Raw genomic sequence first — 19,577 nt, forward strand, 5'->3', positions numbered from 1 at the left:
TCACCTGAAGACTAAATGAAGGGTAAGTCTCACACATAGTCATACTACTTTTCCAGGTTTATGCATAGTATTGTAATTAACAAAATACAAATCCATTTAAAAACCAACCAAATTCACTAGTTTTTTTTTTCATTATGTACATTCTCAATCACTACATACCAAAAATACAAGTTTTACCAAGTCCTAAAAGGGGAAGGGAACATCTGTGAAATTTTCTAACATTACTAAGAGCTCTTTGTAATCTGCCTTGCCTATTTCCCTAAGAGGTCTCCAAAACCGCACTTAGGTACCTTTCCCAAGGTACTTTCCTGATCCTTGGTTACAAACTCACAATAGAAAAGTGTCTTTTGTGTGGAATAACTGTCCAAAGGTCTATAGCAGCAACAGGAGGCACAATCCCTTGCAGGACTTGAGTCTCACGAGTGCTAAGAACCAATGCAGTCTCTAGCAAAGAGGACTCATGTCTGGGCTACGGAAGGAAAGAGTCAGGGAGGTAAGTTTCTGTCTTTCCTACACTAACCTCCAACTCCTTCCATGCCCATCTGCCTAATATATATGGTCTGGGGAAAAGAGCATACCAACCTGAGTTCGAATACTAGCTTCACCTCTTCCCGGCTATGTGTCCTTAGGCAACTTACTTCCAAGTCTATCTATCTGGAAAACCTGGCAGAGGAACAGGCATTTGGACTCAAGCTCACTAGTTCAGCCCAATATTCAGTATGGATTCAATTAATGCTTGTTGATGCCTAGCGTGTGCCAGGTCCAGTGCTGAGTGCTGGAAATACAGAGATGGGTGGTATATAGACCTCAAGGAGCTCACAGTCTAGCAGGAAAACAAACATGTGAACAGACCATTCCAAGAGCATGTGACATGCTCAATGCAAAGTTCTAAAACATACAAAGGAGGTGACTTGCTATTTCTACCAGAGGCAGGGAACATCAGAGAAGGATTTACACAAAAGGGTTTCAAAGGATGAACAGGAGTTTTTCCAACTCACTAAAGGGGAGAGGCAATATAAGCAAAGGGAACAGCATAAGCAAAGGGAGGTGAAATAGTTATGCACGTTCGAAAAGCAACAGAAGTTTGATAAGACTGGAATGTTATGGAAGGACAGGAGATATAGAGGGATGGTGCAATGAACTAGATCATCCAGGGCCTTGATATCTTGCTCAAGAGAAAGGACAGAGCCTGGCCTTCAATCCCTACCCTCTTGGCTCTGGTGCTCTTCCTGTCAAAACAAGCACCCTGCAATCACACCCTTTCCTGTGCCTTTGATTTAAGAGTTCCTCTCCTGGCCCTGACAGTAAGGCATTTCTGTCCCACAGATTATAACTCACTCTGGGCTATTATTCAGCTCCCCAGCCCTGGCCCTGCTGCAGTTAGTCCAAACATAATATCCTTCATGCATATATTATCTGTCTCCCTATTATCTGGAATCATTTCGGAATTAAATTTCAGTCCTGCAATATTGGCTTCAGGAGCGGCGCGCTTTATGGGCTAGTCAAAGGTTAGAATACCAATCAAAATAACAGTGCCGATGCAGCGAGACATTTTAATATTCCAAAACCCGGTAATTGTAAAAGGACATAATATTTTTTCCCTGATTACCCCAAAGGCAACACATGTTAACAAGGCGAGAGAAGGAGTGAAAGAAATTTCAGAGTTCAGACAGCTGTAAGACATATTTAAAGGAAAAGCCCAGGCTGGGCACTACACCATGGGGGCAGGGAGATGAGAAGAAAGGAGACATTCCCTCTACCTCTGGTCAGCCCCTCACTGCAAACACAGCATTCTTCCCTCCTCTTCCTCTGGACTATACCCCCAAGAGCTTATCCCCAAGGGCAGAGGTTACAGAGGGTGAAATGAAAGGGGAAAGAACTCAGGATCTGAACTTGAGGCCTGGGTTCTAGTTTCAGCTTCCCATTCAGTATCCTCCAGCCCCCAAGACTGGCCCTTCCCAGGGTTCCAGCATCAAACCCAGGAGCAAGGGCTCTAGGCTGCTCTCCACTTACCCTCTCCTTATCCCAGGCCTGTGCCTGTGCACCCACCTCTCCCTTATTTATATCTAGTTCTCTGGGTCCTGTTAACTGTGCACATCTTTTCTCAAAGACAGTTAGAGGCCCTGAACTACTTGGCCTGCAGAGTGGCTCCCACCAGTATACCAGCCCACAATTGCCTGCTGCCCCATGGACAATGCTCTGTACTTTGGATGACGCCAAAGACCTAGACCACAGCCCTAGTCTAGTTCTGACCACTAAGTGGCCCAGAAGCATCTGCAGTCAGTGCAAATTCTCCTCCTTCCAAAATAAAACCAAACAAACACTTTGCAGGGACCTTTCTTGATTTTCATTTTTGTTTTGTCCTTATTTTTTCCAAATTAGCTTCTGAATAGTCCCACTAGAGGGACTCTGTGGCTGGCACTATGAAGCCACTCTTCTATAAAAAGTCCTAGCTTCTGTCAGGCTGCCCATCACTTAAGCAGCTTTATACCTACAGATCCAAAAAAGTGACCTGACTAGCAGAGTTTTGGCTCCTCTCACTTCTGATAACTTCCCAGCCAGCTCAGCCCATTCATTGAAGTCTCGAATATGCATCATCAGGGCCTGCTGACCTGCCTATGGCCCCCAGCAAAGAACTTCATTAAGGCCGAGAATTTATTCCTCCATAAGCCCTTAATTTATTACTGTGCTGATTGGGACTCTGAATGCTCCAAGGTCAGGAAAAGTCACACTCAGTCATAGATACCAAACCTCCCTTCAGCAGTTTCTCCTGGTTTCCCCTCTTAAGGGGTGGGGGTGGGAGGTGGGGGAGAGAGAGACAGAATGCTTCTTGGAGGGTCCCAGGAAGTTCTTTTCCTTCTTACTCTCTAAGAGCTGGTCCCAATCCCACCCCCTTCAGAGCACCCACAAATTGTAGAAGGGCACAGAGTACAGATGGCAGAAGAAAAGTATAGCAGCAATCTTCATACCCTAGAGACCGTGGAACAACTGCGTCTTTTAAATTCTAGGTGGCTCCTATCCCTACAACTGCCAGCATGACTGGCTGAGCCCTGTCTGCCAGGATTCACTCAATCCTCCTAAAGCTGTCTGTCTGCTTCCCCAAAGCCCACACAATCGGGCCCAGGCATCAGAGGGATTCCAGACAATTTGTGAATGTGTGTGCCACACATTTGCATGGCTTGGTCTGAATGTACGTGAATTGTATATGTGTAGGTATGCATTTGTACATACGTTTATACATATGTGTCTGTGCATATGCAGTGGGTAAACATATTTTTTGTGTGCATGTGTATATCTACATACTCACATCCTTAAGGAGGTCTCATCCAACCTTTCTGTTTCTCAATTCCTTATTTATAATAACATTATCTTCCATCCAACCTTAGCTCTTCACTTCATGACTACACCTTGGAACCGGCCAACATCTAGAACTGCCCCATCTCTGAAATCACTAATTCAGACATCCTATTCTATAACCACAATCTCCAATCCTTCCATCTAGAATGCTCAATTGTACTCAGTATACCTGTTCCTCATCTTACAGGGACCTACTTTTTCCATATCCATCAGGCCCCCTGCTCTCTTCTCTTCCCTCAATGTGCAGCTTAGATCCCATAGTCTATCTTGTCAACTGCTGTCTTGACAATATTTTCAACTCACTGTACCTTTCATCACACCTCCTTGAGGAAAATCTCCACCCTGGATAAATCTAAACGTCTACTTTCTCCATGCTCAGAGCCAGGCAGCTGAGCTCCACTAAAGAGAAGCCATACAACTGAACAGAGTGGTTCAACTATGAATTAATGTCATCACCCTCAAATGGACCTTCACCACCACCTAGAACACTGCCTAGAAATCCTACTATACTTTTCAAATAAGCTCACACATACATCTTTTACTAAAACTATAGCAATCCTCTTCTACTTTCTGCACATCTTCCCAGCCCTTCCCTATTAGTTATCAGCAAATGACTCATCTTCTGTTTCACAGAGAAGAATGAAAGCCAATGGGTGGAAACTACCTCAGCTTGCCATCAGCACATCTACAAGCCTGCCTACATCCATTTGTATCCATCTCTTCTTCCCTCCTGTTACAATGGAAGAGGGGACTTTCTTCCTGAAGACAGCCAATTTCAAGACCCTGGATTCTCCATCCATTTCCTTTCGCCTTTTCAGAGACTTCCCTTACCGATTCCTTCTTCAGTATCTTCAACCTTTCCCTTTCTAATAGATCCTATAAACATATAAGCACATGTATCTTCCATCTTAAAAAACAAAACCTGCCTCAACCCCATACTTGCCCCAACCACAGCTCTTGTCCTTTCTCCTTCAAAGCCACATTTCTGAAAAAGTTAAAAATTTCTCTATCTCATTTCTCATTTATTCCCTAACTTGCTCCATTTGGCTCCTGTCCATATCATGCCACTCAAAAGTTTTCACCAAAGTCACTGAGGTCCTTGTTACTAAGTCCAGTGCTTGTATTTTAGTCTTTACATTATGTGGACCCTCTGAACTGACCACTCTCCTTCTGAAAATACTTTCTTTCCTTGCTTTCTGCTACACCACACCCTCATGGTCTCTCTTCTTCTACCATTCTTTTACTCTCTTTCTCATCTCTTTAGCATGAAGAGTCAGGCAAAACTAAGTTTAAGTTCTAACTCCACCACATACTAATGTGAAAACATTAACCAAGTTTCATCATTGCTCTACGCCTTGGTTTTCCCAACCTTAAAATGTGAAAAATAATAGCAACTACTGCACAGGGTTGTTGTGAGGATTAAGCAATGCAGGTGCCTAGCCCAGCATTGTCCAGTAAAAATATAATGTGAGCCACTTATGCAATTTAAACTTTTCTAGTAGCCACATTAAAAAGTAAAATGAAACAATGAAATTATTTTAATAATATTTTTTAATTTAGTACATCCAAATATTATTTCAGCATGTAATCAGTACAAAAAATTATAAGATATTTTGCAATTTTTTTTTAATACCATGTCTTCAAAATCTGACTTACACTTACAACATATCTCAATTGGGATGCTAAATCTTCATCAGACATACTCAATCTGCATTTAGATTTTATACAATTAACAGTTTAAAATGTAGATTCACCAACCCAGGTTGTTCTAAACATACCTATATCATCATACAACAATAACTCCCTCAAATCTATATCTGTTATGCAGACTTCACCCCTCAGTCCAGACCTATATATTCAACTGCCTTTTCAATAGCTTCATAAGAATATCTCAATGGCATCTAAACTCATTATGTCCCACACTGAATTTATCTTTTCTTCCAATCCTAAAACTTCTTCCATTATTTCAGTAAATTCATCCCAATTCACCCAGTTGCTTAAATCATAAACCTGGGGTTAGTTATCATGGTCTCCTCCTTCATCCTCAACTCTCACAGCCAAAATCACTATTTCCTGTTTATTACACTCAGCGCTACTAAAACACTCCTTTTGAAAGAGCAAATCTGTTCCAATGCAATTGATGTATTAGGGAACAATTTAGCATAATGCAAATATTGCATTTGTTTATGGGCGATTTTGTCCACAAGGAACACTAGATAAACACAGGAAACTACACCCAGCTGAACAGAGCTGTGTAGGAATATGCAAAACAGACATGCACACACCTCAAACATCTAGCAGCCACTTAGATCACAACGTGTTATAAGCCATATCCATCTAGTTACAACTTTCCATCTGATTTCAGAAAATCATCCACCACTTCACAATAACTCAAACTATGACCCTTCTCATGCTCATTTCCACAAGCAAACTTTGGGTCTTTTTCAAGGTAAAGTGCCATATTTATTGTAGTATTTATGTATTTCTTAACCATTTAACATGTATAAAACTATGCTTCCATTTTTATTAGATTCCTATCTTTTTTATGTGTCACTGATGAAGTTTTTGAGTGTTGTACTCCCAATCACATTTTAATTGCATTACTTTCCATAACATGGTGATTTTTAGGAAACTATATGTTACATTATAGCAGAACTGACTATACCATTTAACACTCTAGAATCAGTCCATTTCTCTACATTTCCACTGCTGTCTAATTCAAGTAACTATTATCTTTTACTTGGACAACAGCAATTCTGTGGTTCTAGTTCTAATTCTGATTCTGTGGTTCTCAAGCAGGGGCAGTACTTCCCCACTCCCACCCCTGTCCATCAAGGCCACTGGAACTGCGGTGGGGGAGAGTGGGGGGTAGAGCATTTTTGGTTGTACAATGACTTGGAGAGGAGCACTGTTGGTATTCAATGAACAGGGGCAGGGGATGCTGCAAGTTCAGCAGTGCCACCTGCACAATGATTTGTCCCACACAAAAATGACAAATGCAGTCCCATTAAGAAAAACAAGCAACTGGTCTCCCATATCTGCTCTTAGCTCTCTCTATACTGCAGCCAGAGAGAGCTTCTTAAAAATGCAAATCAGATGATGCTTCTTTTATGTTTAATATCCTTTAATAGTTTCCCCTTACCCTAAAGACAAAGGTCAAAATCAAACTGTGGTCTACAAGCTCCTGCCTCCCCTCCAGCTTCATCTCATGCCACTCTCCTCTTCCCACACTCACTATACTTTAGGCAGTCATGCACTCAACAAATGATGATTACTCTTCTGTGTACCAGGAACTGTTCAAAGTAATAAGGATAGAACAGTGAATAAAAAACAAAAGTTCTCTGTCCTCCTGGAACTTTCATTCTAGTTCCATGAAGCTTCCAGGCTTCTTTTCACCTCAGAGCCTCATCACATGCTATTTGTGCTTAGCTAATTCCTTCATCCTTAAGGTCTCAGCTTAGACCTCCTTCCTCAGGGAACTGTTCTCTGATCCCACCCCATGAAGTCAGTTTCCTTATTAAATGATCCAAAACTGTACTGGTTCGTGTTAGTCAATGCAACTGAAATTATTTATTCAGCACCCATCTTTTCTGTTATATCCCCAGGGCCTAGCACAGTATCTGGCACACAAAATGTAGAGAATATTTATTTACTGACAAAGATATATATGTTTATACACATGCATTTTTCTTTACACTTTGTAAATATGTATTTTTAAACACATTCATGTCTGTGTATATTTCCAAATATTTCTGCAGGTGACTATGTTTATGTGACTACTACGTACATACACATGTATGCACATACGGACGTGGGACATACGATTTTGAGTATATGCACTTGGGCGTATTCATTCACATGAGCACAGATGTATATTTATGCATGTGCATACGTGTGTGTGTGTGTGTGTGTGTGTGTGTGTGTGTGTGTGTGTGTGTGTGTGTGTTTGCATTCTTCTGGCCCCTAAGTGACAGCTTTGACCCCTTGGAGGGAGCTGGGAGCAGGGCCCCAAGTCCTCTCTAAGCTGACAGCTCAATAAGAGTATAAGATCATTCAATGACATTCCAAATGTCAGCAAACACTGGCTTGCTCCACTCTGCTACAGGGGAAGTAGGTGGAGGCGGAAGATGGGTAAACCTAGCCATTGAAAAGCTGCTCTTTCCTGATGCAACCCACACATTTCTGGAGAAAAGAGGGCAACTGAAAGACAACATTTTGCCTCTTTTCAGATTAGAGGCCTCAGAAAATGGGGATGGTGAATTCAGTCCCAACTGCTCACTCACTAGCCAGGTCTCAGGTGGCCAAACAGGCCAGGACCCGTTTTTTTCATGGGGCAAATCTCCACTAGGGAAGTTGAGGAGGAAAGGAGAAGAAAGGGAAGGAAGAAAGACAAAGTCACATTAAGGACAGGAGAGGACCATGTAGATAGCCAGAGTCTGGGTCACACAGGGAGAAACAAGCCATGCAGTTAGGCTTTTACGTAATACTCCTGCAATCCTGGCAATGACCTCTCTGGCTCTGCTTTTATCATTACTTTTTTTGGGGGCAGCTGGCCGGTAAGGGGATCCGAACCCTTGACCTTGGTGTTATCAGCACCACACTCTAACCTAAAGTGAACTAACTGGCCAGCCCTTTATCATTACTCTTTTTAAGGGAGCAGGAATCTTGCTGCAGCCTACACTAAGTCACACAGCATAAAAGTCAGAAAGATTACTATGCCCCTGTGCCTCTAGGTCTCTGCAATCTCCCTTTCTTGAATCGTTGCTGGGAAGGACTGAGCTAAAGTCCAGAGTGAAGCCATCTCTCCTGCTGGGCCCTTAAGCAGACCTGGAGCATGATGTGGCTGGAAAGCAGAAAGGAAAGAGTTAGAACCCTTGCTTTTCCCAGACCTGCTCAGTTTACCTCCTGAGAGGAAATCACAAGGCCACTGGGAACAGAAGTCCTCAGTTTCCCCTCACACCCATTCCCTCCCTCTACAACTCAGCACAGTCTGGCAGAGAACCAAGTGGAACAAGCTTGGGACAGCCTGTCTCCATTCTCACCCTTGGGCCCAGCAGCACCAAGGTGGCCCTGAGTGGCAATGTTACCACGTGGGTCGGTTGCTTTCCTGCCTTTCTGCCAGGGAACCTAGAGGCAGGGAGCTATCCATACACGAAAAAGTCTAGTGAACTTCACAGAGTAATTGTTCATGATCAGAGCCTGCCTCGCCTGGCCGGGCCTTCACATTGCATTTGCTGAGGCCAGCAAGCAGCCTTAGATGCGCTCTGACAGCTGGCATTCTGTCTTCCAGGAGCGCACACCCAGCCACACCTACATGCCTAGCCCCGCCAAGCCCTGTGTGGGAAGGCCTCCATGGAGCTAGTTCTCAAAGATGAGTCAGTCAGGAATTATTCACTAAGCACACACTCTGTACCCAGCCCTGGTCTAGCCACTGGGAACACAGAAAGGAACCAGACTCAGTCTCTTTGCTCTAGATGGACATGTCTGGAAAGAAACACACATGGACTCAGTTTCAACTGAGATCACCAATATGTCCCAAGTGCCAAGGAGCCTTGAGGCAAGAGACTGGCTGCTGAGCTTATCAACAGAAGTGATATCAATAGAAGTTGAATCTTCAAGGAGAGAGAATATCCCTGATGAAGACTGGGGAACATTTCAGACAGAGGGAAGGACACAGCCAAGCCTCCTCAGCCAAAGATGAGAAGTACTAAGTTGCAGTTGCTTAGTTGCCTGGAGGTCAGCAGGAGAGGCAGGTAGAGGTCAAAGTACAAACAAGCCAGAGTGCAAAAGACCTGTACACTAGTGGAAAGCAAAGGAGTTCACAAATGTGCCACGTGTAGCAAGGAACTAAGTCCAAGGTCATTCTCAGTGTGGCACAAATACTTAACAAAACTTTTTCCTTCACTGTTCTTCCACATGCTCGCTTAGCTCTAGCCGAAACATGAACTGAAAGCATGCTGCTTCTCCCAGCCTAGAAAGCATCCTCTACTCCTTATATCCACATTCTGCCTTCTTTGAATGCCCAGTTCAGGACCTAAATCCTCACAATACCTAGCCTGACCCCCGCAAAGACCTCTCTCTCCTCTGAGTCCCCTGGGAGCCCATAACTTGACCCCTGGTGTGTTTTCCCTTCTCTGAGTTTCCCAGGATTACTCAGCTGACCAGTGGCATGAGGCTGTTGTCCTTATATCAGAATGACTTATGGGGGTGAGTCTCCCCAGTGGATGGGCCTCTTAGAGCAAGGATCCCTCCAGAGCAGGGATCTGGGAAGTCCATTCCTATACATCCTTTCCTCTGGTTAACTAGGAAGCACACACTAGAAAAGTACAGTTTTCTGGGTAATTCATTCTCTGCCAGCGCCCACTATCCCAGGTACACGGGGTCCTTCCCAGCCCACAGCCTCAGCACCAACTCCCCAGGTGCTTGGTGCTGCATGAGTGGCAGTCTCCTCCATCAGGCCCAAAGGGAATTGGGTTCTAGTTTCCATGGCTCTTTCTCACAGGAGCAAGGCTCTGCTTGGGCTAAGCAGGACCAAAGCTTGATGAACTCCACCTCCCAAGCAGAAGGAGATACCAGGGCCAGTCAAGAGGGTCAGAGGCCTCACTTATCATGACATCAAAGGAGAATACTTTCCCAGAGGTTCAGCTAGCACAACATCTTTCCTAGAGGCAATGCAGCTTAGTCTAGAGATTCAGCTCTGAGTGAGAACCCTAGAAAATCCCCTTAACTGGGACTACATTGCATGTCTAGGGGACACCAACTAGGGCAGCATCATATTCCACCCAGCAGCCTGGTACCCAAGCAGCTTCCCACTCCCAGAAATAAGCACAACATTTCAGTGCATCTTAGCTAGGGAAGAGGAAGGAGGGATGTTGAGAAAAGAGAAGTACAAAAAGAAAAGGAAAGAGAACAGAGACACAGGAGAGGCACAGGAGAACCAGAGGAAGCACCTGGGTGGGGCTCAGACACAGTACCTTTTTCAGATTAATCCACTGCTTGAAGTAATCCGCCACTGGCAAGCCCAAGTACTGGCACTGGCCTGGGAGCCTACAAGAAAGGGAAGAGAGAACAAGTTGGGCAAACCCATATCCCAGGTATGGAGTCTTAAGCTAGGAAGTCCAACAGAGTCTACAGGACAATAGACCTCAAAAAGCCAACCCATTAGCCATGGGTCCCATTCCACCCAAGAAAGGGACCCCACCTCCAGCACCATGGACACTGGGCTCCAGATCCAGCCCTCAGATCCAAATGTGAGAGCCTGGAGACTATTCAAAATAATATCAACAGCTACTACTTTCTAATGGCCTACAGTATGCTAAGTACCTTAATTCACATTTTCACATTTAATTTTCAAAGCGATGTGTGAGGTAGGTACTGTTGTCTACATTTTACAGACAAGAAAACAAGATTCAGAGAGGTTACCTAAGGTCCCACAGCTAAAAATGATAGTACTGAGAACCAAACCCAGTTCTGTCTGACTCCAAAGCCTATGTTCTTTCCAATTATTGTTGTTTTGTTTCAGCAGAGAGACAACGAGACAAGAGAAGAGAAAGAAAGAGCACATGACTTAGAGATAGATGGGCAGGAGCTTCAGCTCACATTTAAACTTCTAGCTAAAGGTTTTTTTTCAGATAGAGAAGAGACCATGCAAAAAGGTAAGAGAAGGTCAGAACTTAAACCAAGGTACTCTTCTTTTTTTGTCTTTAAATTACAATTGACCAACTGTCTCCCCCTCTAGCTGATGATGACATTTTACCTACACAAATCCATTCAACCAAACGGATGTACTGATGTCTAATGAGGGTCAGGAACTTAGGACTCAAAAAGTAAGACTTAATCCCTGTCCATAAAGGGCTCAGTTTATTTGGAGAAATGAACAATAAAAGAAGTAGATAAAAAGAGCCTTAAGTTGGAGTATGGGGCCACATGGAAGGATGGAGGAAGAAAATACTATAATAGAAAGACCATAGAGTTTTCTTCCTAAGAGAAAGGTTGGCCACAGGCAATGGAGAACCTCTGAAGAGTTGTGATTTACCAAGATTATTCTAGGGGCAGCCAAAACTACAGATTAACAAAGCAGAGCAGTAGACAAGAGACTAGAGACAGCAGTGGTAGAGACAGTGATCAAAGAACAGACATAGAGATATAAAGGAGGCACTGGTGACCAAATGGGATGTGGGCCCAATGAGAGAAAGCAGTAGAGCCCAAATCAAAGATTTGTGGCTTGGCTAGCTTCATGCTATCCACTAAGATAGACATAAAGAAGGAGACAGAGGCAGAGAGTGCATATTTGACATCTAGAGCAGGCCAGCATTTAATCAATTTTATTATCGTTTAAATTCTCCATGTACAGTGTACCCTCCACTTAGTGCCCAAACTGGAGCAGATTGTTCCCACTGCCCCACCCTTAGTCCACGAGGACTAAGGAAGGAGGCAGAAGTTTGGGAATGCAGTTTTAGATACATGCCTAGAACACAGTAAGCGCTCAATGTCTGCTGAATTTGAGGTGCCTAGGAGACATGTGGCAGCAGAATGATGTCTCAGAGGCAGCTAGATATCCAGTTTTAAAGAGAGGTCTGATCTCAAGATATAGTTTGCTGAATCTTTATGTAATCTAAGTAAAGTTAAGGCCATGAGAGTAGATAAGATACTTGGGCAGAGTATAGAGTGAGATGAGCAGAGGGCCCAGGCTAATGTCTTGTTCTTTTTTGTTGTTTATTTTATTTCCATGCTACTGTCTTGCAAATTTTACTAAGCTAGAATGAAACCAGGCCACATCTACCAGACCATCATCACACACAAGGAACTCACTACTTCATACAGCTGCCTGCTCCAATTTTAGACTCAATTCTTAGAACATCCTTCCTTAAATATTACACTAAAATCTATTTCCCCATAACTTCCACCCAAAAGTCCAAGGTAAGTCTTTAGAAACTAGAGAGAACAAGACTTCCATCTCTTCTTACAGAACCCTTCAAGATCTGAGGGCCCAGAAAGCTTCCCCCAGAGTTCCCTTCTCCAGGCCACATACCCTCAGAAATTTCAAGAGTTCCTCAAGCGCCAATATGCTGTAAGTCGGGACTCACCCACCTACCCACCCCCATTCCCAGAGAGCAGGGCCCCAGGCCTTTTTCAGGGCATCAGACACCCTAGGTCACACTTGCTCTTTTGACCCTACTTCACATTACCTGTGAGCAACCTAAACTGTGTAAAAGCATGCTTCCTCTTTCTGGAATACATAACTGATTTTGGAGCTTAAAATGCAGGTCCTTAGTGTCAATTGCCACAAAGTGGTCAAGCAAGGTGAGAGCTGAGAAAAACCCAATGGATCTGGGAATGAGGTGATCCAAAGGGATCTTGGTGAGAGGGGCATCAGTGGCTAAGGAGGGAGGGTGCCAGAAGGCAGCCTGCAAAATGTTGAAGAGTGAGCGAGAGACAAGAAAGTAGAGATCACAAGTGCAAACTCCTTTTTTTTTTTTTAGGAAGTTTGGCTATGAGAATCCAGTTGAAATGACTCAACCCCAGAAAGCTCAAGGGCAGTCCAGCCTTCCGTCCAATTACCCTTCAAATATTTGACAGATACTAACAGGAAGTTGATTCCCATGTTTCAGGCAGTACGGTAAGGTTTTACTTTTATAAGACCCAAGATATCCTACCTAAGGGGCAGGTTCCTTTCAAACATTTAAATGGCACAATGACATTAACTATAACCAGTCAGTTTCCTGGAAGGAAAATTCTGGCTGAGGCCTAGATGATGACGGAGTATCCAGATAAATGTGCCCATGTGGGACCAGGGACCAAGGACCAAGAATATGAGGAAATTAGGCAAGGTTTTTAAGGATGAAACGGATCCGTAGGAGCTAGAATGGTTGCCTAAAAAGCAGAACTGTAATCTGGCTGAAAACTTTTATTTCCTTCAATTTTTCTTTCATGTTCCTTATCCTTGGTATTTGTGAAAATGCTTGCTGAGCTCAGTTATTTTAGAAGTCACATTAAAGTCTGTGAACGAAGGGGGCCACCAGAAGCAGCAGAATGTGCAAAGGAACAGGTCAGTTGGACTGGCCAGCAAAAGGCAGGGAGCCCCTATCTCACTCTCCATTAGCCAACACAGCACCTCCTGATTCTCTTAGTTGACACAAGTCAGGAGTCCTATTGGTTCTGGCTAGCCCTGAGGGAGGAAGGGGCTCCCTCTTCAGAAGTATTTCAAAGGTAAAGGACAGCTGTAGATATTTCTACCCAGTTAGGAAGGGTCCAGGTCAGTAGGATCCTGCCTGCTCCTTTCGGAGGAGGACCTCTACGAGAGGGGTTACAATGAGGACAGACCAGACAGACAGATTGTCAGGCTGAATACTCAGCCTTAGATATAGGTCAGCAGCAATCCTGACTGCCAGGCTATACTTCATATCTGTTCAAAGTACATGGGGAATGGAGACTATAATTCTCACCCAGGGGCTCTAGTCACTTGCAGGTACACATGCAGTTTGCAGACTCACTCACAGGCATTCAGGTGATTGAGTTATCCTCTGGGTGGTCCTAGTCCTATAACTCCAAGACACAAGTAATAAATTATATCAGGGTCCAGCACCATCTTCATGAGAACCATGAAGCCAAATGCCAGAACTTGAACTTCCAGGTGCTTCATAGGAAGACATATACATGTTCTTATCACACAACCTTACCCCCACTTAGAAAGCACCCAGAGATTAACACTGTGAGGAAGATGGGTTAGAGTGGTCATCAGCCCCTACACAAAAGAGGAAACTGAGGCTCGGAGAAGAAAAAAGATTTGCTCAATCACATAGATGCACTCAGAGCTCTTTACAGTCCCTGGGAAGGCAAAGCCTAGGGGCTTAGAAGCAGGTAGCATGGTGGTCACTGCCGAAGGTCACACATGGGTTCAAGGTTTTTTGGGTTTTTTAAAATGTTTTTCCTTTTTTTTTTTTTTCCTCTTGGTAGCTTGCCAGTACAGGGATCCAAACACATGACCCTGGTGTTACAAGGCTGCTCTCTAACCAGCTGAGCTAACTGGCCAGCCCAAGGTTCTCAGGAGCCTAAGCCTAGGGTCAGTGGGTACATGGTTCCACCAACTTGGAAAGGAAAAGGGCAACAGTCCCCCTGGCACAAAGGGTCTGAATGCTGCAAGTTCCTACAAGATACTGATCCCAAGAGCCACTGGCAGTGGGCCCTGGACTAGCCTGCGGGCATGAACGTGCAGGCAGGTTTATGGTGCCCAGGTCTCCATGCAGCTGGATTCACTGGGCACAAAGCTCCCCAACTGCCCAAACATCATCTGGTCATGCTTATTACTGTTGCCCAATGAAATTTTATGCACCAAGTCCACAGGTGTGATTTCCCCTTCTTTATGAGGGTCGGAATGACATCACTGATGGCCAATAGAAAAGAGCCAATTATGTCCAGGTCATAAAAAGGAATGAGATTTTTTTCAACCAAATCAAAACTTCCTTCAGCTTCATGAATGCAAGAGGCCCCTTTAAGGAAGGGCCCCCCAGTCCTGCCTGTGGGCTCTAAAGCAAAGGACATGATTCTCTCCAAATACTATGGGGCCCAGAGCCAGAAAGGGCTCTACCCTTGGTACTTGCCATGTGGCCCAGTTCTTATCACACTGGCTCCTCAGGGTCATCAGAACAGTACCTCAGACCATGACAGGCTCCTCATTACTCCAGGGGAAAGTTAGAAAAGACGGGGTGCTCCTCAAGTTCCCTTATTACTCCTTTTGAACAACAAAAAAAGAAATCAGAGTCCTCCCCCTGCTTAGAAAGAAGAGAAAAATACGCAGGGAACAGGCGTGTAAGATACTCCCTCACCTCCGCCCCCCAAGCATACAGAACAAAGCAAAAGGAGCTGAGCTGAGTCCAGCCCAGCCCACCCCTCATTCAGCCCTACCACCTGCAACTGAGCCACTCTGGCTGGGCCCAGACAGCCCTGATGGCAAACAGGTGTGGCTAGCTCGGCGCCAGCCAAGCAGGGGAATAGCTCATTAAGGGAACACCCCCCTCGCTAATGGGTTTGGCCAAGGTGGAGCCATTGTGAGCAGGAGCTCAGCTTTGAAGACCAGGCAAAGGAGAGCTGGGGGGACACCTGCAAGGCTTGTATCAGGGAGACCAGCAGCATCTACAGAGATCTGACAGACAGACACCAACAGCCAGGAACAGCAGGAGAGCAGGCACCAGCACCGGAAAAGGTCACAGACGCTATTCCTTACATGCTTTTAACTCTTCAAGTCTTAGGGACAGACCCAACTCTGGGAGATGCATGTCACGCTCACTTTTAGCAGACTTAAGACCTTAAACAGGAGGGAGACCGTCAGACTCTGGAGCCACCCTTGACCCTTTTCTGCTTCTCAGGAAAGGCTGTGGGACCTGGATCATGGAGTGATGTGAGTCATCAGTCCTGGTGCCCAACAGTTCTAGGACATGCACATACTGTTCACCTGCAGGAGCAAACTACTATGTTCCATCTGAAAAGGAGAAAAGTGGGAGTGCTGAGGAGCAAAGGTGAAGAGTAGGAAGTCTTCTTCAAAGTCATCATTGGAACATGGAGGCACAGAAGACCTGGCCTTGGGAAGGAGTAGGCCAGTAGAAGCCAGCCAACCAGCCAACAAGCCAGATGAAAGATCCTGCCAAGAGGACATCTATGAGGGCTAGGTGGGGCTTGTTTCCATGCAGTCTCTACTCTTGCTATTCCAATACACACCCTCAAAGAATGTTGTCGCTAGCTGCCCTGCATCTCAAAAATGCCACAATTTCCTATGCTTCTCTCCAAATCTGAGGCTGGGCCTCAGAAAAGGTCCCATTCCCATTGGATCCCAGTCTGGGAGTCCTACCTAGTCAGAGCCTCCACAGTCAGCATGGTGTGAGTCTGTATCCAGCACACGCAGGCTACCCCAGCCTAGGCAGCACTTAGCAGGGAACCCAGCTCTTTGTCTCTCCTGTTTCCATTCCCCGACCCAGAGGAGATAAACAGACCCCGGGTGATAAACGGCACGCCTTTCACGATCACTTTTCCTCAAGTTGAGGAGAGTAGCTGGTGATGGATGGGCTGGAATTTGGTTATCAGGAAGGGCTGTCAGCCAGAGGTGCCTATCTCCTCCCCCACTACGCAGGGCATCATTACACTGTGGCATCGAGGTAAAATATGACCAAGGGGAGGGAAGGAAGGAAGAGGGAAAGGCTGGGCTTACACACAGAGCAAATTGAGCAACAATGAGAGCAGGCACGAGGCCGGGACGTTAGTTATCTGCCCGTGACACCTTTTATATCTGCACAAATTGGTCCTTCCTCCCCCACTGCATCCTCTTATACAAAAAGAGGCAGATACAATGTGTCACCACTGCAATAGCATAGCAATTTAACCCGAATTAGTGAGGGGGTCAAGCCAGGAAATAGGGGTTTCTTATTTCAACAGGTTCTTAGTCTCAGCTCTGAACCACCACATTGTGGGGAGGAGAGTAGAGAGAAAGCACTCATAATTGAATTCATTCACTTGGCTGCTGCTGATGTATAAAAAATTAATGCTCTAGCATCCTACTTATGAAAGCTGATTAGTATCCATCTCACCTACAAGATGCACCATGTCAGAAGACACAGCACGGGCCCACCCCAGGCAGGACTAACAGTGCTTTTAGGCAATGTAGGAACCAGAGAGAATAGGGAGAGAAAGGTGCTGCCCAGAGACATCAGCACTAAGCCAAAAACCTGTTAGAAGCCTATAGGACAGAGTGCTGGGGAGGGCTGGGTGGGGGAAAGGATGGGGGCTGGGGGTGTTATGGGAACTGATCACATCAAAGATGGTCCTTCACAGTTCAAGAACAGACTTGAGTCTTCAGACAGAAGAAGCATTCTGACTCCACCCTCCAGCAGAAGATGTATAGGATGTTTTATGAGTTTAACCCCTCTCTGCCCCACCCCCCCACCCCCACTGTGCCTGAAACTGAGGATGCCAATGGAAGTACTGATGGCAGGAGCCTGGAGGAGAGGAGCCTGGCCTCTTCTCAGGGACCTCTCCCACTGTGGGACCTGGAGCTAGAAAAGCCCCTAATGGTGAAGAGTGCAGTTCAACCCTCATTCAGCACTATGGCTCCACTGCACTAAGAGACAACTTGGCCAAGTGGCCATCTCTCCTTGGGCAAGTCATATCACCTCCACGCCCTGCTGTGTGAGAGCTAAAGCAGACAGCCAAAAGAAACGTGCTTTATAAATAAGGGTTCATGGAACTGACTCCAGCTAGGAGGAGATCAGCTGAGACCAAACCTCCAACAGCCTCTGGAGATACTTCCAGGTCACCTGCATAGAGAAGATAGTTCCTTACTCAGGAAAAGGATACTGGAGAAGCCTTACTGGGGGTGACAGGCAAAGGGAAAGTTCCAGAACCACTCAACACCTGCAAAAATGAATTCCAAGAAGCTTAGGCTGAGGGGAGGAGTTATGGATGGAGAAGGCACCTTGGAACTCATTCTCCAAATCCAAAGAATCAGTACACAAATACCAAGGAATAAAAGCCAAGACCCTAGTCTAGACACAAAATTGGAGAACTTTCTATCTCAGTTGACAACCACATATTTATGGAGTATCACTGAGACCCAGGACCCTCAAGGTAGAGGCTAATCAAACCTGATTCCTATAATATGAGAGCTTCCAGGCATATCCAGAAGATAACCACAGAGTAAACATAATGATCACTCTAGGAGAGACTACTGAGAAAGGGCCACCTCATTTCTGGTGATGGGAAGGCAATGTCACGGAGCACTTACAGAGACTCAGCTTCAATCCCCTCTGCTCAAACAAGTACATGTGCATATGCACACACTGTCCCTCCATTCTTCTCTGCCTGCTCACAGCCCTGGGAGAATGTACTCCTGCCTTCTCAGCCCACTTTGCCCCCACACTTGCCCCTGTCCTCTGGGACGGCTGCAGGTTACAATTCCAACCACAGGCTTCAGAAAGATGATACACTTGCTGGAGCCTGCAAAGGGTCAGGAGAGAGTACTGTTTGAAATACCAGCATGACAGCTGGCTCCTTGTCTGTCTCTTCTTCCCCCACCCCCCTCCCCAAACTTGTCATGGTACAAGAAGTCTATAAGCAGCCCATCAGCTTTAAATATCAGTGTGCGTGAAGAAGAGCACGAGAGCGAGGGAGCGGGAAGTAGACAGCGAGCGCCTCTGTCGCCACTGCCTGTCAGGGAACACTAATGAATTTCACCACCAGCAGCCATGCTTCAGATGGGGGGTGAGGTGGGGGGTGGGGAGTTTTCTAAGGAGAACTTTCGCCATCTTAAACATCTTTTCCCCAAGCCCTGTTACTGAATGTCATTGCGGAGCTGAGAACTATAGCCCCCCACCAGGATTTCAAGGGAAGGGAGGGGCTGGGAAGTGCAGGGCTGAGGCTGGAGGGAGCCAGCTGAGACCCACAATTAAGATGTTTGACTTCTGGAAAGTCTCCCACCTCACCTTACCACCATCCCCCATATTCATCTCATCAAGGCCTTGGGACACTTAGTTGAAGGAACTAGGACAAGAAGGAAGAGCCTCAGGCAGGGAGAGATGACCAGCTGTGTCTTCCTGCCCAGACTTAGCACCCACCCCTCTTCATACCAACTTCAGCTATCTCACTTTGCAGTGAGGCCTGCCCACTACAAGGGGTTAAAGTTACAGGTCATCCTTCTAGACCTGGGGGAGGTGGCGTGAAGAAGACCCAGGCACCTGTCCTAACAGGAAGCTACTTGCTCCATAGATGTCTGGAGCCAGAGATGCCTATAATTTCACAGATGAAGAAATGGAGGCTGAGAGTGGTAATTTGACTTTCCCAAGTCACATCTATAACTAGTAAGTAGTGGAGGCAGGATTCGAACCTGGGTCTCTTAATTCTAAAGGCCCTGCTCTTTCCTCAATACCACGCAGCTGATCACCTCACTGTCTCCTGTGTGTCCTCTACTGCCAGGCCCTGCCCTTCCCCTCCATTCCCTCCCACTAGTACCCATGCACCTCTGACCTGGCACAGGCCACAGCTGCCATGTTGCACTGAGCTGGGCTCCAGGCCAGGGTGAACCCAGCTGGGCAAAGAAAGCCCTGGGAGCAAGCCAGACCATCACCTGGGAGTCTCCACAGCTCAGAGGACATGGCTGCAGACATAAGCCTTCCCTCGGGTGCCCTCTGCACAGCTCTGATCAGCAGTGTCTGATCTGGCAACGACCTGCTGTGCAG

The 19,577-nt window shown here is 45.8% G+C and overlaps 1 protein-coding gene across 6 annotated transcripts in view; it reads right to left on the reverse strand.

The window, feature by feature from the left end:
* The window catches only part of ERI3 (ERI1 exoribonuclease family member 3), a 125,367-nt gene that overhangs the window by 50,404 nt on the left and 55,386 nt on the right, over positions 1-19,577 (reverse strand). For 5 of the 6 annotated variants that reach the window (XM_063104634.1, XM_063104632.1, XM_063104630.1 and 2 more), the window contains one exon: positions 10,332-10,404. In XM_063104634.1, the coding sequence (XP_062960704.1) occupies positions 10,332-10,404 (73 nt within the window). Of the gene's footprint in view, positions 1-7,095; positions 8,201-10,331; positions 10,405-19,577 lie in introns of those variants that run through there. The other variant, XM_063104631.1, reaches the window with a different exon arrangement.

The sequence above is a fragment of the Cynocephalus volans genome, chromosome 8, assembly GCF_027409185.1.
Source record: "Cynocephalus volans isolate mCynVol1 chromosome 8, mCynVol1.pri, whole genome shotgun sequence".
Lineage (NCBI taxonomy): Eukaryota > Metazoa > Chordata > Mammalia > Dermoptera > Cynocephalidae > Cynocephalus > Cynocephalus volans.